This window comes from Perca fluviatilis, chromosome 19 (assembly GCF_010015445.1).
Source record: "Perca fluviatilis chromosome 19, GENO_Pfluv_1.0, whole genome shotgun sequence".
In the NCBI taxonomy this organism is placed as follows: domain Eukaryota; kingdom Metazoa; phylum Chordata; class Actinopteri; order Perciformes; family Percidae; genus Perca; species Perca fluviatilis.
The window spans coordinates 21,764,969-21,789,111 of record NC_053130.1 but is presented as its reverse complement, the minus strand read 5'-3'; the positions used below and the strand labels follow the sequence as shown (position 1 = coordinate 21,789,111).

General features: G+C 43.4%; 3 protein-coding genes across 8 annotated transcripts in view; 1 reads left to right on the top strand and 2 right to left on the bottom strand.

Annotated features, from left to right (window-relative positions):
• Window positions 1–206: 206 nt before the first annotated feature.
• Window positions 207–1,925, bottom strand: mrps6 (mitochondrial ribosomal protein S6). Its single transcript, XM_039784102.1, has 2 exons — window positions 1,442–1,925; window positions 207–320 (listed from the first exon to the last, which is right to left on the bottom strand). The coding sequence occupies exon 1, from the start codon at window positions 1,778–1,780 to the stop codon at window positions 1,448–1,450; it is 333 nt and encodes a 110-aa protein (XP_039640036.1). The 5' UTR covers window positions 1,781–1,925; the 3' UTR covers window positions 207–320; window positions 1,442–1,447.
• Window positions 1,926–2,143: 218 nt separating this feature from the next.
• Window positions 2,144–11,423, top strand: nolc1 (nucleolar and coiled-body phosphoprotein 1). Of its 3 annotated transcripts, none has more exons than XM_039784099.1 (14): window positions 2,144–2,297; window positions 2,632–2,687; window positions 3,805–3,968; window positions 4,074–4,192; window positions 4,298–4,394; window positions 4,500–4,627; window positions 4,779–4,887; window positions 6,605–6,730; window positions 6,811–6,900; window positions 6,994–7,227; window positions 7,668–9,422; window positions 9,637–9,734; window positions 9,826–9,909; window positions 10,079–11,423. In XM_039784099.1, exons 1-14 carry the CDS (start codon window positions 2,187–2,189, stop codon window positions 10,235–10,237), a joined length of 3,330 nt encoding a protein of 1,109 aa, XP_039640033.1. In that variant the 5' UTR covers window positions 2,144–2,186; the 3' UTR covers window positions 10,238–11,423. The 3 variants fall into 3 exon arrangements, with proteins under 3 accessions (XP_039640033.1, XP_039640034.1, XP_039640032.1); XM_039784100.1 differs by having other exon boundaries at window positions 4,071–4,180; XM_039784098.1 differs by having other exon boundaries at window positions 4,071–4,192.
• Window positions 11,424–14,236: 2,813 nt separating this feature from the next.
• The window catches only part of micu1 (mitochondrial calcium uptake 1), a 35,035-nt gene continuing 25,128 nt past the window's right edge, over window positions 14,237–24,143 (bottom strand). For all 4 annotated transcript variants that reach the window (XM_039783345.1, XM_039783346.1, XM_039783347.1 and 1 more), the window contains 5 exons: window positions 23,096–23,296; window positions 20,827–20,964; window positions 19,243–19,351; window positions 15,581–15,670; window positions 14,237–15,399 (listed from right to left, as the gene is read on the bottom strand). In XM_039783345.1, the coding sequence (XP_039639279.1) occupies window positions 15,236–15,399; window positions 15,581–15,670; window positions 19,243–19,351; window positions 20,827–20,964; window positions 23,096–23,296 (702 nt within the window). In that variant the 3' untranslated portion in view covers window positions 14,237–15,235. The remainder of the gene's footprint in view (window positions 15,400–15,580; window positions 15,671–19,242; window positions 19,352–20,826; window positions 20,965–23,095; window positions 23,297–24,143) is intronic.

Genomic DNA, 24,143 nt, shown 5'->3' with positions numbered 1-24,143 from the left:
GTTGCTAAGGTATTTTTAGGTTGGCAGAAGGTCTGCTGGCCGTCTAATGGTAACATGGTTGGCCCAATGAACAAAATTACGTTGGGCCAACGTCAGCACCCAACGTTGGCCCAACACAACAGCAGACATTGGGCCAACGTTGAGCCAACGTCTGTTTGCTACCTGGGTATGTCTAAAATGTGAAAAAACGAAGTCAAACTTGCAACTAAGATAGAAAAGTAGTTTATTATGTTGTTCCATCCAAATGTAGGTCAACATCTATGGAAAAGGTCAGAGGAAAGCATCACACTGTACATCTTCTGGATATGAGCTGTGAAAACCTGTAAAACAAAAAGGTAACAATATTACATAGGGTTGAGTTACAGCACAGTCAGCACAACATGATCTCCATAAACTGAAAGTAAAAGGACATAGACTGCATGAACACATTTATGAAGTTAAGGTTGCACTGAACACATTTTAGAGCCTGGCCAATACTGAATTTTTGAGCAGCAAGAGGACAATATAAAATATCTACGTTTGAGAGTTCATCCTTGTATGAAATATTTTTGGTATAAACATACACCAATAACATTTTGCCAACAGTTTTTTTTTTTTAAGAATTCTGAAAAAGATATGTACTGAGCATGACATATTACAGTTGAACAAAAAACAGTGCTCTCTATAGGACAAACTATGTAAAGGCAGTTCACATTTTGGCATTTCTGAACTAGCACAGAATGATGTGATTTCCTCATTTATTGACCTTGGATGCCATTAGCTTGACATCTTATTCTGTTGTGGTGCATGTTCGTGACATTTAATATAAGGGCTATTTACATTTACTTATTCCCAAAGGTACCTTTGAGCAGAGACTAGATCTTTCACGCACTACAAATCCAAGCTGATTTTCACATACAAGACAGAACACCACAGTATAAGGCAGGACATCAATAATAGCAATACAAGTATGTGATAATTACCTAGTAGTGGTCATTTTGTACATCAGTTCTATTGGTTGTAGCATTTTAAGCAATAGCCTTATCTGATGTCAATACCTCAAATCCAATATCTTGGTCTGGTGATAGCCAGACTACAATATCCTTTTAGTCGATCCAAAATCGTGTTGTCCTTAAATCTTATTTTAAAGATAGCACTGAGGAAAACTGTAGATTATTACTTTAAGAATCATGTTAAGCTCTATTTTAACCTGTGCTAGACCGATAGATAAAGCAGATTAATAAATAATGAAAACATTTTTTAATTGCAGCCCTAAAAACATGCATTGAACGGTTATATGTGGTGTAGACACAAGATTACCAACTTCTTAGCGACTTGTGCACACAGGTGTGGATGAAAACATCACTGATGCAGCAATGGGTTTAATTTTTTTTTAAACAGATAACAGTTACATGGTTAGTACTGAATGCACTAGGCTTCACCCACATCAGCCATTCCTTACATTAAATCACTGTTGGGGGCCACAGCAGTTACTGCTGGAAACCTGGGCGTCCTTCTTCAGCACAGTGGGCCTCACCACGTCCACGTCACGGTGAAGGTGATCCAGTAAACCTGTGAGGATGCTGGGGGCTGCGTAGAAATCGACCAGAAAGTAAGCCCCTTTGTTGTGCCTCTGATTGTGTTTAGTTATTGTGTAGGGCAACAGTCTCTCCCCCAAGTTCTCCAGGTCCCTCACCACCGCGCCCCGCTCCATCAAAGTCTCCACTGTCCGCCGGAGAGCAGCCGATGTCCCCGGGCGCTGCATCGCCTTCAGGATCAGGGCCAGTTCGTAGCGAGGCATGGCTTCGGCAAACAAATCCTCGATTCACAAATTTAATTCAGCTGGCAATGGGTTGATGTCATTGCCAGATCACTCAGTTAAAAGACATGTTATGACCATGGTTATGACACGAGGGAGAGGAAGGTCTTTTGTAGTGACGTAATAAGCATGCGCCGATAACATGGATGTATACAAAAATAATAATATTGTATAAAATATGCTGATACTAACACACTAATATTTAAACTAATACCTTTTCACTTGTAATGTATTTTGTAAACCAATGACATCCCGAGAGGAAAATTAGATTTTTTTTATTCCTGGTGCCGCCATCGGACTTTGTTGTCGTCATCATTATGCGCATGCGCACATGCCCACAAGTGAAGTTCCGTTCCCTTCCTTTCCTTCCAGAAAGAGCGTGGTGAAGATGGCGGCGCAAAACTCGATGCCGAGCGATCTTTACAAAAGCGTATATTCGTTTCTGCTGGAGAACAAGTTCACAAAGGCCGCTCAGCAGTTTCTGAAACAGACTAAAGTGGTAAGCGACTCACCGTGTGTGGTTGACAGTCATTGGGTCGCTACGTATGTGGTGCTGTGAAGTGAAGTTGTTTAGGCAGACTGCACGAGGAGTAAACCTAACGTAAAGTAGGCACAGGGACCATATAGCCGCCGGCCAAGTTAGCACGTGTAGGTGCATACGCACACGTTGTGCCATTTATTAATCCTTAAATAATTAGATCGCATCTATTAGATTGTAAATAGGAATCATACATTGTTTTGAATTTTAGGGAATTGCAACTGATAATTAAATTCTGGAAACTTTAAAACTGCACGAAGTGATTGGCTAATTAAACGTAAGTGTTTCTCTACAGACTCCACAAGATCCAAACGAAGAGAGCCTCGTCAACATCTACAACTTCTGGGTGAAGTGAGTTGCTTTTGTCTTGTTCCTTTTTTTCCACATTAAAAACGCTATTAATAAACTTTGGAAATATAGCCAAGCTTTATGGGTCGTTTTTCTCCACTTTAAATGCTAGTGTTAACCTGTAGATACGTTGTCTAACGTTACTCTGTCAGAATCCCTCAAAGGAAAAATCGAACGTTATATTAAAGCAGACGTAACACTGTTTACTGTAAAGCCAATATCTGCAAACCTGGGCACAGTTTTCCATAGCAGATCAGTGCTTCAACCGGTGATATAAAGTGACACTTACTTGATCCGCAAACCCTTTCTATTATTGTCCCTGTGGGCCTTTTAACAAAGTATCCCCATTTACAATTAAAGTATACTTTTAATAACTTAACATCTGGCCCATGGACAACAGTTTGCCATTTGGTCAACACTAGTGCATTTATAGTGATTCCAATCAATGTGCTTTCCCCCTGTAAATACATTGAATTGCCACTGTTCTGTCCCAGTATCCTGGGGTCCATTCACTCCCTTAGCAGCAGCAGCAGCTCAGAGATCAATATGCTTTGTCACTTTTCCGTTCAGCTTGAGGAGAAACTTGTCAAAACCCAAATCTCAAGGCCTTTTTTATGCTTCTGCGTAGAATCGACGGCGTACCCCCACAGACCCCTCTGCGTCTACGCCGGACCCTACGCCATAGCCGGACGTGTACCTCTCGAAAAATTAAACTGCACGTCGCTCGGCAGCATTGCATTTCTCTCCCGACTCATTTCCTGGTTCTTCTTCTCCATAAACAACATGCAATCAAGGAGAGGGTTAACTTTTCCTGCTAAAGGTTTCCCACCTTGGTCAGAAAACACAGGGGAGACACTTTGTTTCTCTCACTATGACTCTAGAGTCGGTACGCGCTCCTAAGCTAATCGCCGTCACTCTCTCACTTCTCCCTCGCTCTAACACACTGCCCACACACACATATATGCTGGCTCGATGCACACACCAGCGCACAAGTATAAACATTAGGCTACAGCAAAAGCTCTGCGTGGAGCCTGCGCAGAACCATAAAACGGCCTTAAGCTTTTTATTATAAAAAAAGATGTAGTTAATCCCTTTTTAATGTAACTGTGGGTCTTCCTAGGTCTCCTGAAGCCAAGAAACGAAAGGCGCTTCCTAACAAGGCTGAAGCTGCAGACGGTCCAGCAGCCAAGAAAGCAAAAACCAGTAAAGAGAGCTCCAGCAGCGAAGAGTCAAGCAGCGAGGATGAAGAAGCTGTTGCAAAACCAACTAAGGCAGCCCCTGCAGGTAGAGAACTGCTAAAGCTGGTTGAATTCTGTCAGTAATGTGCCAATCTCAAACCTTCTACAGTGTTATCAGATTACATATCTCCTTTAATGTTTGTTTTAGCAGCCAAGGTGGTGCCAGCTCAAGCAGCAGCTACCAAAGCTGCATCCAGCAGCAGTGAGGACTCCAGTGACTCTGAGGAGGAGAAGGCACCTGCAAAGGCACCTGCAAAGGCACCTGCAAAGGTAGGAGGAAACATCCAAATTAAAGATTTATCCCAGACCTAGTCAATGGTGCAAGGCTGTGTTTGTGGGTTTATGCTGTTATTAAAAGTTTGTGTCTGTACGAAGGCTCCTGTGAAGGCTCCGGCTGCAGGGAGGAAGAAGGACAGCAGCTCTAGCAGTGAAGAATCTGAGGATGAGCAGTCCGCTAAAGCTCCTACTCCAAGTGAGTTCAGAGTCAATGGTTGTTAATGTTGTGTAATGCATCCATCTTTAATTTAAAATTGAGCTGATAATGAATGCATTGTCTAATTTACCTCCTGTATAATAGAACCCAAGGCTGCTGCAGTTACAGCACCCAAACCAGCTGTTCCTGCTAAAGCTGCAGCTCAGAAAAAGCAGGAGAGCAGCAGCAGTGAAGAGAGTTCCTCAGAATCTGAAGATGAAAAGCCAGCAAAGGTATGCAAAATAGTCTAGCCATATTTAAACACTACATGTTTTTGATTGTCTCTATTCCAGAGGTTAGTAACCTGACAAACAAGCTCAATCAAATCGTGATTGTACTTTTGTAAATGTATACACACTATATTTACTTCACGTATCCCAATAGGCTCCAGCCAAACCTGCCCCAGTAAAGACTGCTCCGGCTGCTGCTGAATCAAGCAGCGAAGACTCTTCATCTGAAGACGAGGCTCCGCCCAGCAAAAAACCCAAAGCAGGTGTGTTTTCATGCCCTTAAATGATTGTATGCTCAATGGCTTTCGAGCACAACATAACAGGCCGACGAGGTCTAGTGGTGAGACAAAAGATGTGTGGTGCTGGGGATTGGAATGAACATCAGGGGAGGTTTGACTGCACACACAATGAGTTTAGTGACATTCACCAATCGGATCATAGCTTTCATTTGTTTTTAACATGTAACTGGCATATCCTGGTCAATCACTGCTACATGAAAACGTAAACCAGACAATGTCAGGAGCTGATCACCTGATCCTGTTTTAAAATATTGTACAGAGGCCCGGTGTTGTTATCCCTAACATTCGATAGCCGTGGCCGGAGGCATTATGTTTTCGGGTTGTCCATCCGTCCCATTTTTGTGAACGTTATATCTCGGGACCCCCTTGAGCGAATTTCTATAAATTTGGCACAAACGTCCACTTGGACTCAAGCATGAAGTGATTTAGATTTTGGAGGTCAAGGTCACTGTTTGGCCATAATTGTGGTAACATTTTACCCAAATGTCTAATGGGATAAAATGTTGACAATTTATGTCCCAAAGGTCAACTTCACTGTAAAGACATAATGTTCTCAGTGTTTCCGACAGATTACAAAGCAATTTGGGGGGGGGGGGGTGTGTGTAACTTATTTTCGTAACAATCAAGTATCAAAAACTGAAGACACTCTGTTGGATGCTGTCCTACTTTAATGCCTAACAAATCTATCTCTTTCTCTCCCTGACCCTGCCTTTCACTGGTTGAAGCCTGAAAATATTGTAAACAAATTAATAATATAACTAATTCCACTGGTCGGACTGTTGAGCTCGGTTTCAGACTGATACCTCTGGTTCAGGCTGGTCCTCATCCTAAATACGTTCCTTTTTCAGTCGCGGAAAATACTTTTCAATACTTATCTGGATTGAAGCAGCAAACATTCAGTGTAAGAGTAAAAAATTACATAACATTATTTATAATAAGTTTATTTGATTCACAGCTGCTACATATAGTGTTTTGACCTCGACAACCCAACTGCATTTTACCGCAAACTTGCGACTAGTTAACTTTCTAAAGCGGGCACAATCACTTGTTTGCTAAGAGTCGAGTCGGTGAATGTGTGCTTGTGTAAAGGTGTTCCCGAGATAGATACCAACCTTTCGTGAACTTGTGAATTTCGCCAGCCGTCTTCTCTCCTTGATGGAGACGGACGCTGTGTGCACAGTGGGCTCGATGGTGTTTTAAGCCTCCAACGTTGCCTTACAGGCAGCTTACCCTCACCTAAAACCTTAAACCAGCCTTAAACCTAACCATTGCCGTGAGATCAGGAAAAGGAAATGCAGAAGAACGTGTTTAAAAAAAAAAAAAAAAAACTAAGCGCAATGTGCGGCGGCCGGTGTTGACAGTGAGGCGCACCACCACACGACAGTCTGTGTGGGAAACACTGGTTCTGCGAAAACACTTCTCCGGCCATTATTCAATGCCATAACTCCGACATTTGGTCGGATACTGAATTGATGACACTGGTGATTGTTTAGATTTTCTCTGCTGCCCGGCGGAAGATGTGTGTAAAGCATCTATGTTTTGCCAAAAAATAAACCCAAACCTCCACTACATATATTATGCGTCTGGACAGACATGGATGTAAAGTGCCACTTGACTGGTTGGTGGAGGCATACAACCGCAAGGCTGTGATTCTAGTATGTTATGATGCTTGTATTTTTAGGAGCGTACAGTGCAGTCCCACCTCCTGCTTCAGTCCAGAAAGCTCCAGCTGCTCCAGCAGCCAGCAAGGCCAAGGACAGTGACTCTTCAGACAGCAGTGATGAGGAAGAAGAGAAGAAAGTAGCTGGTAAGAGGGTCCCACCTTTCCCAACTTAAAGTATCAGAGTTTTTAATGGCATGTTTAACATGCATCTATATGATCCTCAGCGAAACCTGCACCAGTAAAAACCACTGCTGCCAAACCTGCTGCGCCCAAACCCGCTGCAAAGAAGCAGGAGTCCAGCTCTGAGAGCTCAGGTACTAAACCCAATCCTAGTCTGTCATTTTCTACTCGCCATGTTGGATGCCAAACACGGAGACACGTTTTTCTTAATGTCCGTGTCTTTTCAGATTCAAGCTCAGATGAAGAGAAGGCAAAGAAGCCTGCAGCGAAGGTGACTCCCGCTAAGGCTGCTCCAGCTAAACCTGTTGCAGCTAAAGTCCCACCTGCTAAAGAAGACTCCTCGGAGGATTCCAGCTCGGAGGAGGAGGAGGCGGCAAAGAAGGCTGCAGCAAAGAGGCCCGCTGCTAAACCTGCACCGGCCAAGACTACCCCCGCTAAAAAAGACGAGTCCTCAAGCTCAGGTAAGAGACACCAGATTTTGAGCATGTGAGCTCAGCATCTCTGTGAAAGTAATATTTCTTGTAATGCCTTGAATTTGCTTTACTTATTATACATCTTGTTGCCTGTTTTACCAGTTTGTGGAGGGATCAAGGCTAGCATTCATCATTAATATCCATCACGAGAACTGTCTGTTGCTATTCTTACCCCAGCTTTTCACAGACTGCTAGGTGAACCTAATAAACTGCTTATACAACAGCCCTGCAATAAATTCTACTTTCATGAAGGATATAATGTTTTTGTTGAAACGGTTTGACTGAACATCGTGGTTGGATTTGTTGCTGTACTGTTGTATTACACAGTGGCTTAGTTTAAGCTGGGTGTACCTAAGAAACTGGCAGCTAATGTTAACTCACGTGTCAATCTGCACAATGTTACAAATATTAATTTTTTGTCGATTCAGATAGCAGCTCTGAAGATGAGGCTCCAGCAAAACCTGCCACTAAAACTGCAGCCATACCGACACCTGCTGCTGCCTCTAAACCCCCAGCCAAGGCAGCGGAGAGCAGCTCTGATTCTGAGGACTCTGAGGATGAAGAAGAACCGGTGAAAGCCAAGCCAGCAGCTAAGCCGGCTACCCCAGCCTCAAAGCCTGCTACTCCCGCAGCAAAGCCTGCTGCAGCAGAGAGCAGCTCAGACTCCTCCTCAGAAGATGACGAACCAGTTAAGGCTAAACCTGCAGCTGCTAAACCTGTGTCAAAGCCCGCTACCCCTGTAGCAAAGCCTGCCGCTGCAGCAGAGAGCAGCTCAGACTCTGACTCCTCCTCAGAAGATGACAAACCAGCAGTCAAGGCTAAACCTGCTACGCCTGCGTCAAAGCCTGCTACCCCTGTAGCAAAGCCTGCTACCCCTGTAGCAAAGCCTGCTACCCCTGTAGCAAAGCCTGCTGCTGCTGCAGAAGACAGTAGCTCAGACTCTGACTCCTCCTCAGAAGATGAAGAACCAGCAGTCAAGGTTAAATCAGCTGCGGCTAAACCTGCAGCGGCTAAATCAGCTGCGGCTAAACCAGCTACCCCTGTAGCAAAGCCTGCTGCGGCAGAGAGCAGCTCAGACTCTGACTCTTCAGAAGATGAAGAACCAGCTGTCAAGGCTAAACCTGCTGCGGCTAAACCTGCTGCGGCTAAACCTGCTGCGGCTAAACCTGCTGCGGCTAAACCTGCTACCCCTGCAGCAAAGCCTGCTGCAGCAGAGAGCAGCTCAGACTCGGACTCCTCTTCAGAAGATGAAGAACCAGCAGTCAAGGCTAAACCTGCTACGCCTGCGTCAAAGCCTGCTACCCCTGGAGCAAAGCCTGCTACTCCTGTAGCAAAGCCTGCTACCCCTGGAGCAAAGCCTGCTACTCCTGTAGCAAAGCCTGCCGCTGCAGCAGAGAGCAGCTCAGACTCTGACTCCTCTTCAGAAGATGAAGAACCAGCAGTCAAGGCTAAACCTGCAGCGGCTAAACCTGCAGCGAAACCTGCAGCGGCTAAACCTGCAGCGGCTAAACCAGCTACGCCTGCATCAAAGCCTGCTACCCCTGTAGCAAAGCCTGCTGCTGCTGCAGCAGCAGACAGCAGCTCAGACTCTGACTCCTCTGAGGATGAGGAAGAACCAGTAAAAGCCAAGCCACCAGCAGCTAAACCAGCTACCCCAGTTACAAAGCCTGCTGCAAAGCCTCGGGCGGCAGCGGACAACAGCTCTGACTCAGACAGCTCAGACTCTGAGAACGAGGCGGCCAAACCTGCAGTCAAGAAACCGACTCCAGCGGCGGCGGCCCCTGCTAGCACACCGACCGCCACAAAGGCAGCAGCGGCTCCAGCAAAGAAGGCTGAGGAGAGCAGCTCTGACTCCTCGGACAGCTCTGACTCAGAGACGGAGACAAAGTCCACTCCTGCTAAGCCTGCCGTCGCCAATGGCAAGGCAGTGACACCCAAGGCAGCAACACCCAAGACTCCAGTAAAGCCCGCAGAGTCCTCATCCAGCGACAGCAGCTCTGAAGATGAGGAGGAGGAGGAGGCCAGTAAAAGTACTGTAAAACCTGCGACACCTGCCGCAACACCCAAGACAACCCCAGCAGCTAAACCTAAAGAGAGCAGCAGCAGTTCCTCAGACAGCTCATCAGAGGAGGAGGAAGCACCACGCAAAGCAGCCACGGCACCCACCACCCCCTCAACAAACGGTAAGTCAAACAAATAACAGGATGTGGCCATTTAACAGGGAATAAAATTTATGAATGGGTAAACGGCACACTGAATCCCTCAAACAGCCATGACTAGAAAGGTTTTATTGGCCTTTTTAATTGTTGTAATGTGTGTGTTGTTGACTGGTACACATTTGTTCTCCTCTAACATGAGCACAAGTAACTAATTATTTAAAGTAAATTATTTATGCAGGTACAAAAAGTGAAAGTGAAGAGGAAGAGACAGAAGTCAAGACACCAAAAAACAAGAAAGTAACGACCACACCACAGACGTTTCCTAAAGCTAATAAGGTAAGGCCTGCTAGAGACTGGAACGTGGTCATAAGCCGGAGCCTCCTAGAGGGGAACGAGCCTGATCTGATCATAATTGCTTGTCTTTCAGTCCTCCAACGTACCCTTCCGTAGAATAAGAGAGGAAGAAGTAACAGTGGATCCCCGTCTTACAGACAACTCTTTTGATGCAAAGGTGAGTTTGACGTTTCCAAAGATCTATATTTGCGTGTGGACAAAAGGCCAAAATAGAAGAAAATAAAAAGGGTTTTGAAAAATAAATATGCATATTAACTGGAGAGCAAAGATTGCTGAAGGGCTTATAATTTACTATTAAACGTGTTAATTTGTCTTCGCTATTCCAGTTTGGAGCCAACGGGGACTGGGGCCAGAAAGCCAACGATGTGCTCAGGTTCACAAAGGGCAAGTCATTCCGCCATGAAAAGACGAAAAAGAAGAGGGGAAGCTACCGCGGCGGAGCCATCTCCACCAACATCAACTCTATTAAGTTTGACAGTGACTAAGGACCTTCGGACTCTCATCCCTCCCACCTGAACTGAAATGTATCCGTGTGATCGGGACTTTGCGTTCTCTGCTTCCTCCCCCGGTAAACAGTCCCTTTTTCTCATCACTACCCAGGAGCACACTGGCAGGAATGGGACCCATAGAGCTGAGTTGGCACTTAACATTTAGTTAGCTGCCCTTGGTTTGTAATGGAGAGCATTAGTTTGATCTCTGATCTGAAGCAACAGCTAGTGGAGCTGGTGCAGCAGCAGAGAGATGTTCCCAGCTGTGACTTCAGACTGTACTGCTAAAGGTTGAGCTCCACGTGACATTATTACCACTTATAGCCACTAGGTGGCTGCAGGCCATCAGTTAATGGTAAAACTTCAATGTGTGTTGGGTCCCTTTTTTTTTTTTTTTTTTTTTTAAATTTTTTTTTTTGTGCTTGTTTTGACTTCATTCTCAAATGAGGAATGTCTTGTCATTTCTTTGTACCAATTTCCCAACATATCTCTATATGAATGACAGCCATCCATCCCAACAGGTTCTTTATAGTGCGTTAAGAAAAGGCTGGTATTGATTTTTAATGGATCACATGGCTTCTTGAATTTTGTTTGGTTGTTTGTGAATTTTTATTTGGCCACATTTAAAATGGGGAAAGGGTGTGCGCTCGGGTTATTTCTCTATTTACATAACCCAAACATTTGAAGAGTAGAACTGAGTTTTATACTGTGTATTTATTTAGTTTAATTCCATTTCCATGTTTAGGACCTCAGATGGTCCAATCCATGCCATTCTCAAGCCATTCTGTTAAGATACCCCTGTTAACCCTCCCTAATCTGTTCATCAGTGGTATTAAATTAATGTTTGACCAACTAAGAGCCATTTAACAGAGCCATGTTTGTTTCAATTATTTGAATTTACTGTATGAAGTGATGTGAACCTCCTGTTTTTTTTAATTATCAATACTTGTAGCAATTATTAAAGACCTAAAATATTAGATGTTTGTGTGATTGTAATCATGATTTTGAGGCTTTTTTTATTTTTTTTTACTCTTAGTATGATACTGACACTTGACTCCTAAGACATTCTGCATGCCTACAGTCATTAGCTCTCTTTCGTATGTAACTAACAATCCACATCAATCAGTCAAATCCATCATGTATCTGCTTTTTATCTGAAATTAAAGAGTATTGGGGAATCGGATGATTTATAGTAGTGCGTTATTCCTCCGGAGGGGGATTCAGACTGGACAATGATCCAAGCACTCTTGAAACTTTCACCAAAGCCACTAGATGGCAGTCAGGTAGTTCTTTGCTCAATACTAAGACTTTGTAAGTGTGAAACTCACTGTACAGTAGGAGAATTGACACCTTATTACTTGCCATAGTGCAGTTTAAGATAGCTGCTATATCCAGGCTTTACGCCCTTCCCACTGTGACAAATGTTAGTCTCAGAATAAACAAGGGAGAGACCAGGCCTGTCAGGAATCGCAGGTTGAACCAGTAACCAAAGGCCACTTTTTTTTTATAAGGGATAGTCTGAATAGAAAGTCAAAATGCAACAGAGGCAGAGATATCCTGACTTAGTTTCTAATATGGGTCAAGCTCCAAACTCGCCACGACGACTACACTGATTCTTGTGTAAAATGGGAGGAGTGCCCCTACATGCTCTGTTTACCTTCCCATAATGTTCACTGCCTCTGGCCCTACTGAGAATCCTGCCTACCATTACATATTGAAGTCTCTCCAGAGAAATGCAAGTGTATTTTATGTTTGGTTGTAAGTGGACAGTGACATAAAAGACCTCTGCCTGTCAGATGATTGATTAATTGAACACCTTTGAGGCTATTCCCTTTAATACTAGCCCAATCAAGTAAATCAATTAGACCTTTTATACAGTTGCTTGTATTTTATGAATTGTAAAAAGCTCTCCGACCACAGGTACTTTTCTGTACACATTCAGAGACAAACTTCACTCAGTAACCAACTTTGTTTTAATTTAGCCCTGGTGTTACTGTAGGCCTACTCGATATGGACTGGTTCATCTCTATAAAAAATTAATGCTTTTTCCGTGTGTTTTATAGAGATGAACCAGTCCACTAAATACGTAGTAACTGAACGTATAATAGGTTTCAGTAGTTGGAATCTTGAGGTAACATTACTCAAGTTGAAGCTATTTCCATGATAGCCCTCCTTTTAAAACCGTATGGAGAAGCAGGCAGAGTGATTTTAGGCTAACCACTTAAAACTCTGTTCTTACATTGCTGCAATAACAATAAACAAGGTTTATTATGTTTGCATTAACTTATAATACATGACAGATGGCACATGACATATGGCCTAATGGAGCATACACATGCTGCATTCAGCGTGAAGAGAAAGCTTACTTCCTATGCACGCTTGACGAACAGCACGTGCATTATCCATACGGTTTATGTAGTACATTTCTGTGCCTACACAAAGGGCTGTTGACATAGGTGGGAGGTGTGCAGTCACTCCAAATATAGCCCCCCCTTCCGAAAGTCTGACAACAGTTAACCATTGGGCGTTGCTTCAGTGCTCACCAAGCAGGGAAGTTTGACAGAGCGTGTTTGCTGAGAGTTCACACGGCTGAGCTGCTGAGAAAGGGGGGGCTGCAGTGCTGCTACTGTTAGCTGTTACCGGGCAACTTTTCAGTGCAGATGTTACTGCTGTTGAGAGACTCAATGCAGTTGGAGGCAATGTTGCTGGCAGCATGTTGAGATCTACAAAGACCTTACGAGTTCCAGGAGCCTTAAAGGTGCAGTAGGTAGTAGTTAATACATTTTTTTTTTTTTTTTTCAACCACAAATTGAACATGACCGTTAGCTGCAGTCCTAGTTATTAAGGAACTAACCGTGGTCACGGCTCTACAGCAGATAGAAGTATTGAGAATGAGTTAGTGTCGGTGTCCAAGGAAAACCACGCATCTCCAACTTCGGTGAATTTCTGAAAAACTGAAGAATTAGGTGTTCCTTTATGGGATATTGTTTTTGTTGAATCATGCTTTTTATTGTTTTGCGCCAGCCGACCCCGGATAAGCAGTTGAAGATGGCCGGACATGTTTTTTTTTTTTGTATTGTTTCCTTAAGAAAAAAAGTCTACAACAACCTTTACCATAGCAAATAAAGTAATAGTATGTACATATAACCGATAATAAATAGTAAATATATATTGAAAAAAAAAAGAAAAAGTATTCAAAAACAAGAGCAAGAAAATAAAAATAAATAAAATTCCCACCACCACATGCTACTTCTATTATGGGACATCTTAAGATGTATAAAACATTTCAAACCCCATTGCATTAGCTTACAAAAATGCATTTTCACAAATACAGTATGATAACAAGGCTGTATTTAGCTCATGAAAGGTTGATGTTAACATAGTTTTCACAGGAAAGCACCTTTATATTTAAAAGGTGAGTGTTGTAAAGTTGATACAACAGTGAGGATGTTCTCTTGAAAAATCATTTTACAAACCATGTGATTGTAACGCCAGACGGAAGCTGGGGAAAGAAATACAGATGGAATGAGGGTGAGGAATACTGATGAGAGGCCCTTCAACCTAATCTCCCACCTAGCAATCATTCCTGAGTACCACTTCCTTCTGTCAGTTGCAGTGTGTGCGCAAGAGAGTGAGCCAGCTCGTTTCAGGCCGATGCAGCACAGTGTGTGTACCAAGAGGGCTGCAGGACAATTTTTTAATGGGCAGCAGAGGCAGAGGACTGCCCATCCTGTCCATTTCAATTAGACAAAACTGCTGACCGCACGCACGCACTTTTCTTCCTCAGGCACACACTCAAAGCCACTGCATACAATCAGCCATGCAGTTTTGCTTCAAAATGTTACACCCAATTTCATTACACACGACAAATGACTTCCTTGGTGCCCCAAAGATTTGTCTCGCTAATCCTCCACTGTGCTTTGACAACATGGCGGGACAACAATCCAACTTACGAGTTGAGCAGAACACAGTCGCTCATAAATAAAGCTTTATCGGTTTTAAATTATTAAAAACATCTTTAATAGAGCATTTCTTTTAACATCCATCTTATAATAAAGTGTTTCAGTGGGCAATAATAATTAGAAGAATACACACTTTGAACAGTACATTGTAGAGCAAGACAAGCATCACTGATCTTTTATGGGACAAAATAACAGGAGGTAAAGATGCAGCTGGAGTGAGCAGACTGAATGAAGAGGTGCAAACAAGATTACAGACTTCTGATTTCTGTCCCACCAAAAAAGTAACTAAGGGTCTGTTGTCCGTATAGAACAGACATAATACGGCATTTATACAGCGGAAGGTCAAATAAGATTGATTCCGCTTCTCGTCTTGCCTTTTTGCAGTAAAACATCTTAAATGCAGATATAAAAAAAAGCAGTTTTCAGCGTTTGACAAAGGATTGCACCTTGTCTGCTGACCCTGCATTCCTCTATAGAACATGGCAAAAATAAACATACAAACCTTGTATATATTAACATACATTGTGAAATACCCATGATGCCTTGGACAACCACAGTAGAGAAGCCTTACAGGACACAGTGCGCTGTGTCAGCATGCTTCAGTAACTATATTGATAGTTTGAACTATAGCTACATGCATTAATAATTGATGATGCTCCTCAGAGCTGCAGTCCAAAGGAGTTCATTGCACTTATTGTCTGTGTAAAACCCTTGTGTCGTCTTCCCAGCAACCTTGAAAACGACGTTCGACGTTTTTGACGCCTTTTTTGGGGGGTTTTGATGCCTTTGTTTCTGCTTTTTCCAACGTTTTAAATTGTTAAATTTTTCTTCTATACATTTTCAGCGCTAATTTCTACGTCCCGTATTTTCTGATATAAAACAAAAATTGAAAACGGGTCAATTTCACCCGAAGTCAACACAAGGGTTAAATAGCAGAGACGTGTAGAAGGTAACGTGTCTTTGATGCTACTGGTGTTGTTGCTTTATCCAGACGCTGTCTCTCTCTCTCCCACTCACACGTTGCCTCCTGTCTCTATTGTGTTTTTGGTATGGCAAAGTCCCAGGCGGTATCCTGGGCACACTTCCACATGGCCCGCACCAGCCGAGTGAAGCCCATGTCCTTGGGTTTCTCCAGCCCGCGCATGAGCCGCTGCTTCATGATGGCTATGAACTCCCTATTACTAAGCTCTCCGTTCCCTGGGGAAGACAGACAGGGGGAGAAAGGAGGGGGGAGGAAGGGCGATAGACAGGGGAGAGATGATGAAATAATGGAGGAATAGTAAGTAAGATGAAAAGATGACTTCCATCCATTGGTGGTTTCCACCTGTGAGTTGAGGCATTATTTGCTTTCCGTAAATGTAGTTAGCTAGGTACTTACCGTCGCAGTCGAACAGAGCGAACACCACGTCACACACGTGATCCGACAGCTCCACTTTGGCCACGGTGCGGGCCACCTGCTTCATGGTAACTGAGAGACAGAGGGAGGGAACCACAGATAGAGAGAGAGAGAGTCACCATTTGTGGAAGTAATAGAGGTTCGAGTCACACGAGCCAGCTCATAAATGGCCCATGTGGAGGACATTGTGTGCGAGTCAAACTGTTTGGGATCGATTGCAGACATGACTCCTATTCACTGGGGAGACTATCTGATGGAGAAGGAGAAAGAAAGGGGCTGAGAGGAAAGCATTAGGACATCTAGCTGAAAGGAGAAAATGAGAAAAAGATGTTCAGAGTGAGAGAGGGAAATGGAGACGGAGGCTGGTGAGGAAAAGTCCTCATTTTCGGGTCATTTTGGAAAAACAGATAATAAAATGATGAAAACCCCAAGCCTCAACCAGAAGGATTGATTATCAGACTTCAAAAAGGCACACAAGCAGAGGAGAAAAGTTAAATATAAACAGAGGAGTATGAGATAGAAGAGAGGGCGGGAATGAAAAGAATATCTTACAGAATCTCCCTGCAAATGGCAAAGACCAAAAAAAAAAAAACACAGCTGAATCACTCCAAGAATCTCATTAGTGGCCTTCTTTTCTAACTTCAACAATGTGAATTTCCAGATAACCCGCCCACGTATGAGAAACTGTACTAAAAGGGTGTGAAATCATCAGATCTGAATGCAAGATGAAAGAGATGAAAAAAAGAGAAAAAGATGTAAAAGAAATGAGAGAAATACAAGAGCTCCTTAAAAGAGGAACTATGCAGTTTTTTTCTTTTTAGCTTAATTTACCTTAACTGAACAGCTTTGGAGTCATTGGAATGGTTATATGACTTTTTTCGAGTTGAATGGTGGTCGTCTCGCTCCCCCGTGGCGCCTGCGAGCGGAAAAACCACGCTTGCAACTTTCGGCCGGCGAGCCATCAGGAAGTATCGCGTGATGTCAGGTCTCGTGATGTAACGGATTGCTTCACGGCACTGCACACATACGCTCATTCCAGACTTATCTCATGAAGTGGCGTATGTAGGACACGCCAATTCGTATGCCATTTTGGCGTGTTATGAAGACGCATAATCGCTTTTTAGCTTGTTTATCAATGCCGTCTGGCCTCCATTGACCTACATTATGTGTGAATTATCGCCGTAGCGAGTAGTATAAAAGGACGGAAATCCGCAGAGGTTGGTTGGGCTGTCGGATGGGTAAAACACAGGACTTTCACCCAGGGGAGCTTTTTGTTTTCCTAAGCGCATGACGTTGGTCACCGTTGTGTTTTTGTTGTTTTTTGTGTTACTAAAGCCTTTCCCAACGTTCTTTTCCTAAACCCAACCCTTTTTTTCCCTGACACAAGTAAACATCGTAGCTGTCATATACAGTACCTCACAAAAGTGAGTACATCCCTCACATTTCAGTAAATATTTCATTATATCTTTTAAATGGGACAACACTGAAGAAATTACACTTTGCTACAATGTAAAGTATTAAGTGTACAGGTTAACAGTATAACTGTAAATGTGCAGTCCCCTCAAAATAACTCAACACACAGCCATTAATTTCTAAACCGCTGGCAACAAAAGTGAGTACACCCCTATGTTAAATTCCCATAGAGGCAGGCAGATTTTTATTTTTATAGGCCTTTATTTCATGGATCCAGGATACTATGCATCCTGATAAAGTTCCCTTGGCCTTTGGAATTAAAATAGCCCCACATCATCACATGCCCTTCACCATACCTAGAGGTTGGCATGGGGTACTCTCCATAAAATCATCTCTCAATGCAACTCAAACCAGCTATTAACCGACATAAAACCATGCCAATCTCTAGGAAGAAATGGCCCAAAATGCATAGCACCCCTTTAAGGCTTGAACAGCAGGAAGACAGTTTAACTGCACTGACTACAGGAGGACAGAGTTTGCAGATGACTGCCTGGCAGCTCTCCATGAACCCACAGCAGCGTGATGTTTTCAATACACCTCCACAACACACTCACAAACACACAAATGGCTTGTTATTGTTATTGCAGCTGAAACTAAACGCTGGAAACAAGCATCTCAGGGTAGACCCTGCACTCCAGCAGAAGCGGATTCATCAGTGAATCAGAACTAAATGGATGTGCTGACAGAAAACATATGGAGGTCTATTGAAGGCCTGAATCGCTGCAATAAGTGAAGAAAGCATTTGCCATATTATGAAGGCTTCAGGTCCTCGCCGCCTGTGCTTCTCTCTCATTAAACTGACTTTCATTGTTAGGATTTGACAGACTAATGAATTCAGTAAAAATGAATGTGTTGAGGAAATAAGACTAATTTAATGACTGATTTGACACTAAGCAATTGGTCTTTTTGAATAATCGACACATTCTTCAGGAGTGAGAATGCCGGGTCAACCACAGTCAACTCTCTGTCTCTCTGAGTCATAATAATCAAACCCCATTTGTCATACTATTAATGAGCATACAATACAATAGCATACAATAGCCATATAATGCATTTACATTCAGTAATTACCTCTTTATATGGCAGTTTTTTCATTGTTAATATATTCCCACACGATTCAAATTGCCTTCATTCAGATTTCACAGGAAACCATGCATGCACAAATGTAATCCAGCACAGTTTTGTCTAATTGATGACAGCCTAACTGTTTACTATTCACTCTCTTTATACTTTGTCAGAGCTGAATTAAATTACTGCTAATGCAAACGAATCAAACTGCGGCTGCCCCACATTAAAAGCATTTAACCGGCTCGCTTTTATAGTGAAGAAGCCACAGGAAAAGCAATGCATTTGTCACCGCAGTTAGCAGTGATCGATTATCAAAAAGACATCTACACAACATTCATTTTCTGCATTTTTTTGACCACAGACCAGTTTTAAATGTTGCAACGGTGTAATGGAAGAAGAAGGAGCAGCCACAGCGAGCTGTTAGATGAAGAGTTGCAGGTGGCTGCTGCACACCTCCAGCTTCTCAGAAAGGTAACCGACACAGAGCCTTGCTGCTGTTGTATGTGAAGCTACGGCTGCGCTGTGTGCAGCATCAAATCAGATTCCATCATGGCATGATGGAAAAAGGCAGATTATTGACGGACTTCTTTATTTAAATGCACGAGTCCTCCTCTGTTGCATTTCTGACAAAGTAGATGCTCAATGAGCGCTGGAATATTATACTGCACTTTTATAACGTCTTGCTTTAGGGTACTTTAGAAGTTAACTGTTGTTACCCTCCACTCAACAGCTTACAGATAACAGACACCATCCTGGTGCTTAGGAGGGAAAGAGCTACCAAGTTATGACAGGTCAGCCCAGTCCCAACCCTTCACTCCCTCCCCCAGTGATGATGCTGGCATGTGTCAGTGGGATTTAAGCACGCACTCTCCTGCATGCCAGGGGAAGAGGCAGTAGATAAATGGATGAACGGACAAACAGATGACAAATTGCTGAGCAAGGATTGGGAGAAAAGCCAGGTAAAAGGAGATGTGGGAAGCGAATCTGGCTAGCGGAGTGTTAAGAGCTCTGAGAGACAGATGATGAAAGTGACAACAGGTGTGAAGAGGAGTAATTAGGAGGAAAGAGAGCATGTCAGAGGAAAAGGGTGAATGTGGGTGTACCTTTATCTATGGAGGCTCCAGCCATGTGGTAGAAACTCAGGGCTGTGTCCACGTCGTTCACATTCTTTAGGAAAGTGAAGAAATTTTCCACCTCCTCAAATGTGATGCCCTGCACAAGATGTGAAAAAAAAAAAATTAGTCTGGGTGAAAAACAGAAAAAAAGATTCCTGCCGTTTTACCTGAGCTACTAGAGCACTGCAATCATGTGAAAAAGGAGCCAACATTGTCATGACAAAAGCTGCGACTGCACAACAATGGCATTTTGGGAGCAGCTCAGCAGTGTGACACAAATGACAAGAGGAAGTGGGTAGAAGCAGTCGACACACATGGATGAACAGTGTGCCACGGACGGACAAGAGAACAGACGGTCTAAGACACACATGCACATAAAAAAACAGAGATGCAGTCACACAGCTGCCGCACTGCTGATGAGCTCATTTGCAAAGAAAAGTGAGCAGCTGGTCTCCGGCTGTAAATAACACTTTTCTCATTCACATTACATGATATGCCAATGCTGAGAGACAGACAGCGGCGTGGAAAAAGAGAGGATAAACAGTGAAAAAGTGAAACAGAGAGACACCAACTGCAGTTCAATTCCTTCGAGAGACAACTCTGGCAGCACCAGCCTCATCTTTTTGTTATGCCTGGGAGGAACGGCATTTACCCCTCTCTCTCTCTCTCTCTCTCTCTCTCTCTCTCTCTCTCTCTCTCTCTCTCTCTCTCTCTCTCTCTCTCTCTCTCTCTCTCTCTCTCTCTCTCTCTCTCTCTCTCTCTCTCTCTCTCTCTCTCTATTTAACCATCAAATGATGATTAGCCTTATCATGGGGGGGAGGGGGGTGTTTGCTGCAACACTTCTGGGGATACGATATGCAAGGGTGTAACTTCAGTCAAATTGACTGATGGGGCTTATTACAGTGAAGCAGAACCGGCATGACACCAAAGTTCACGCAAAGCCCTGGAAATAGGAAAGGGATATACTGAAGTTGGCTCCGAGCCCTCTGCAGCTTGAATAATTTTACATTTTTCTTGTTTGGTCTGTCCCAGCGGAGGCATTTTACTTGCTTAGAGCAAGGTGGTCAAAGAATGTCTTGGGGAAGGAAAATCAAAAAACTCTTTTTTTGCAAGAAACCAGGGATATGAAGTGCACTAAATAAGTATACCGAGTATAATAAGTAAACTAAATAAGGAGTTGTTGATTGGTAGAAGAGCAACCGAGGAGAACAAAGCCTGAAGGCTTTATTAAGAAGCTCAGAGAAGGAGTACTGGCTGCTCTGGATTTGGTCACCACAAACAGAGATAGTGGAAGGTAGAAGAGTCGGAGAGAGTTAGTGTCGGTCAGGTGGAGAACGTCAGGCTGTGCTGTCTCATCCCAGTGATGTATTACCTCTCATCCACTCGGTCTCACACACAATGTCCTAGCACAATCTCTTTTTCACACACCGTCTGTCACGCATCCTTGCATGTAGGCCAATTAGTTAAAACACTCCCCACCACCAAATCTAGCACCATATATAACCACAGAGTACCAATCACTTATCTCAGAGATCCATGAAAGTGTGACTAAGTACACACAGATTTATCTACCTGTGCATCCTTAAACATCTTCTTCAAGCCCTTCTGCATCTGCTTGAGTTTACGAGACTGGACGCCACTATAGGCCAGCAGCATACCCCCAAACTGTCTCTCGCTGATTCTGCCGTTCACAGGATCATTCCTCTCGAACTGGAGTGGGGAGGAGAGACAGATAAAGACTGAGTGCTGTGCAGAGGGACAAACAAATTAATAGGAGGAGGGCATGAGGAGATGGGAAATAGTAAATACTGGTGTCAGGCTTCAAGTTGAATAATGCTTGGAGCTGGTATTGGTGACATTAAATCTGCATGCGCATGGTTTTATTATTTATTTTTTTTTTTTACAATGTTTCACCAGAGCATGGCTTACCAGCAGTGGGCCTTGGCTGTGTCAGGTCCATCCAGTCGATTTATGTCTGAGCCTACACGGCTCCCTCCCTTCCTCCCTTCCTTCTTTACGTGCCAACCTCTCAAAATGGTAATTTGTCGCTCTTGTAAGAGGCGGCTCATGACTAAGCCAAAATAAGCCTGGAGTAAATATTTCAGGGGTGACCTGACCATTCATGCACCCGCGGAAGATCTACCTTTTGTGAGGTGAAGTCATATTAAATTTGTTGATGAGCAGATAGCAAACAGCTATTTCCACTGAAAACAGCTGCCTGCTGCTGCCAGAAATGACACTATGAAAGTGGTGAGAGGGAACCAAAAAAGTTAAGTTGCGGGCTGGACACGCTTAGGGACTGCATCTCAGGTTATTCTGGTATTTCTGTTATTCTGGCATTTCTGTTATTATGCAGACATTCGACTCGATAAAGACGATTGTGCATTCCTGCGTTGTTGTTTTTTTTAAAATGTATACATTATGCTCTGAAACCAGATTGTAATCCCAGCTTTACTGGTAATTCATAAACAAGGGGTATAATAAGAGTTATAAGAACACAAGAGAATAAGTAAGATAAGTATTCAGCACCCTGCAAAACAAACTGCTACAGCTGGTGAAATATGGCCTAGGGTGAGCTGCAGGCTCAGCAAATAAAGAGAGGAGTGAAGAGGGTAAGCACGTGAGAGTCAAGCATCTTATATACTAGACGAAGCCCAGCTGGCGCGTGCAAATGTGACGTCATGGGATCGCCGTGACTATTTATTATACACTAGTTGCAGTCTTGTCCTGAACAGAGGTGGCGCTAATGAGCAAATGCTACCGACGTTGCTCTTTCTACGGACTAGAAGAAGAAGAAAAAGGTGAACAACGGCAGAACTGGCGGCAGTATTGCCGTCAAGGCTTCGATTTGATTCGATGACCTACTTCTTCAGATCAAGCCTTTCATTCGCCATAAAAGAACTCATCTTAACCCAGCAAGTTTACAAGACAGACTTGCAGTCACTCTGAGAGTCCTGGCATCTGGTTGTCGGCGAACTCGTTCAGGCCTCCTGTTTCCGCTTTGTCGCACGGCGCTGAAAGAAAAAAAAAGAAAAAAAAAAGAGCTGCGCGCGCCGGCAGGATATTATGTAATTTTGACGTCACGATGGCGTGCGGCACCTTGGATGCGTCTAGTATATAAGAGCCTTCAGACTTCAGGAATGGCATTGGATTAACCATGTTGGTGTCAACCTTATCTGAGGCGTTATGATTTCCCTCTCTGAGCACTGCGGTATCATTAAGATCTGACAGATAGGGTTTTCTTTCTGGCAGATGCTCCGACTCCAGACTTTGAGCCACAGATGACGGCACCCATTACAGTTCAGTGTATCAGTTAGGTACGACCCACGCTAATTAAATGGATTAGAATAACCATATGCTCAACAACACTGATCAGTTGCGGTTACTGTAGAGGCAGGAGAGGGGGTCACTCTGAGGAGACAGAAGATGGCTTTCATACTGAACTGTCACAGCTTTGAGAGAGTGACATTGATCAGTGCTGACAGACAATCCATGCAGCGCTTTTATCATCCTCTTCCTTTGTATTGTGCATAACGTTCAGCTATCACTCACCTACTTGCTTCTCCCCTGGCTCTTGAACATTTTTTTGGTTTATTACCATGTTTACCGGGGGACTAAATGAAACCGGGACAGTAATATTTACTTCCTCGGAGTCCTCTGTCAATTTTCAAATGTAGTCCCTGAATAGGCAAAGAGGGGACTATGATTTAAGATTACAGCGAAGCCATAACATTCTAATTAATTAATTCTAAACTGTACTCAATAGTACAGTAAACCAGTAGCTGAATATTCTCAGGATAATACTCCCTTTGTCCACTCATTCGCTTTCCTCTTTCATTACCTCTAGTTTGAGCACATCATGCTGCAGCTTCCTCTGAAACTCCAGAAAGCTGCCGATGGTAAGTTTTCCCTTCAGGTCTTCTCCAAAGAAGTATGTGGTGAGAGCAGAGCTGCAGCCGGCCGTCTTCAGGGTGTTTCCTGTGGTGGAGCGGTCGCGGTGTCGCATGCCCATACTGGTCTGGGAACGAATGATACTCTGGACCTAAGGAATGAGGGGGTCCCATGTCAACCAGCATGGCAGACTAGGTTTCAGAAGTACTTTCTGGAGTATATAAATCCATTAAAAGTCTAATAGAAAAGACAACTGTCCACAATAAAAAGCATATGGGGTTTGTATAAGATAAGCCTGAGTTAAAATACAGAGCAATTTACTTGATTGTTTCATATTAAAAAAGGAATTAAATATAAAAAGTAATTCTCTTACATAATGAGGTTTAATAAAAAATAAAAAAAATACTATCTGATTATGGTCCATGTAACATTGTATTACATAAACCCTATCAGATCCAGTGGTAGAGATAATGATATATCACAGAGGGCAGAGCACAGCACTTATCTTTTCCCTCTGAGAAATGTCACAGTGCTGCACATCAACCTACCTTTAGTGCCTGTCAGTGTGTGTTGCTGGTTACTGTAATGCAATCAGTCGCTGCTGTAGATACAGCACAGACCAAATGTGTGGGCTGGCTGTTTTAAAGGAACACGTTGACTTCACACCGTATCCCCCAGAGTTAGATAAGTCCATACATACCCTTCTCATCTCTGTGCGTGTCATTACTCTCTGATGCACCCACCGCTAGCCTAGTTTAGCACAGATCCTGGAGGTAACCGGCTCCATCTAGCCTACTGCTCCCAATAAGTGACAAAAATAACACCAACATTTTCCTATTTACATGTTGTGATTTGTATAGTCACAGCATGTACAAATAACAAGGTCACATGAGACACAGCCATCTTCTAACCGTATACAAACTGGGAACTATATTGTCAGAAGGCGAAGCGCTGCTACTTGAGCAGAGTGACTAGCGCAACACCTGAAAAGCACCGTC

Coding starts and splice junctions, on each gene's coding strand:
- mrps6 (XM_039784102.1), bottom strand. CDS start 1,780: ATGCCTCGCTACGAACTGGCCCTGATCCTGAAGGCGATGCAGCGCCCG.
- nolc1 (XM_039784098.1), top strand. CDS start 2,187: ATGGCGGCGCAAAACTCGATGCCGAGCGATCTTTACAAAAGCGTATAT. Junction 4,628..4,778: donor AAGATGAAAAGCCAGCAAAG/GTATGCAAAATA, acceptor GTATCCCAATAG/GCTCCAGCCAAACCTGCCCC. Junction 9,735..9,825: donor CGTTTCCTAAAGCTAATAAG/GTAAGGCCTGCT, acceptor CTTGTCTTTCAG/TCCTCCAACGTACCCTTCCG.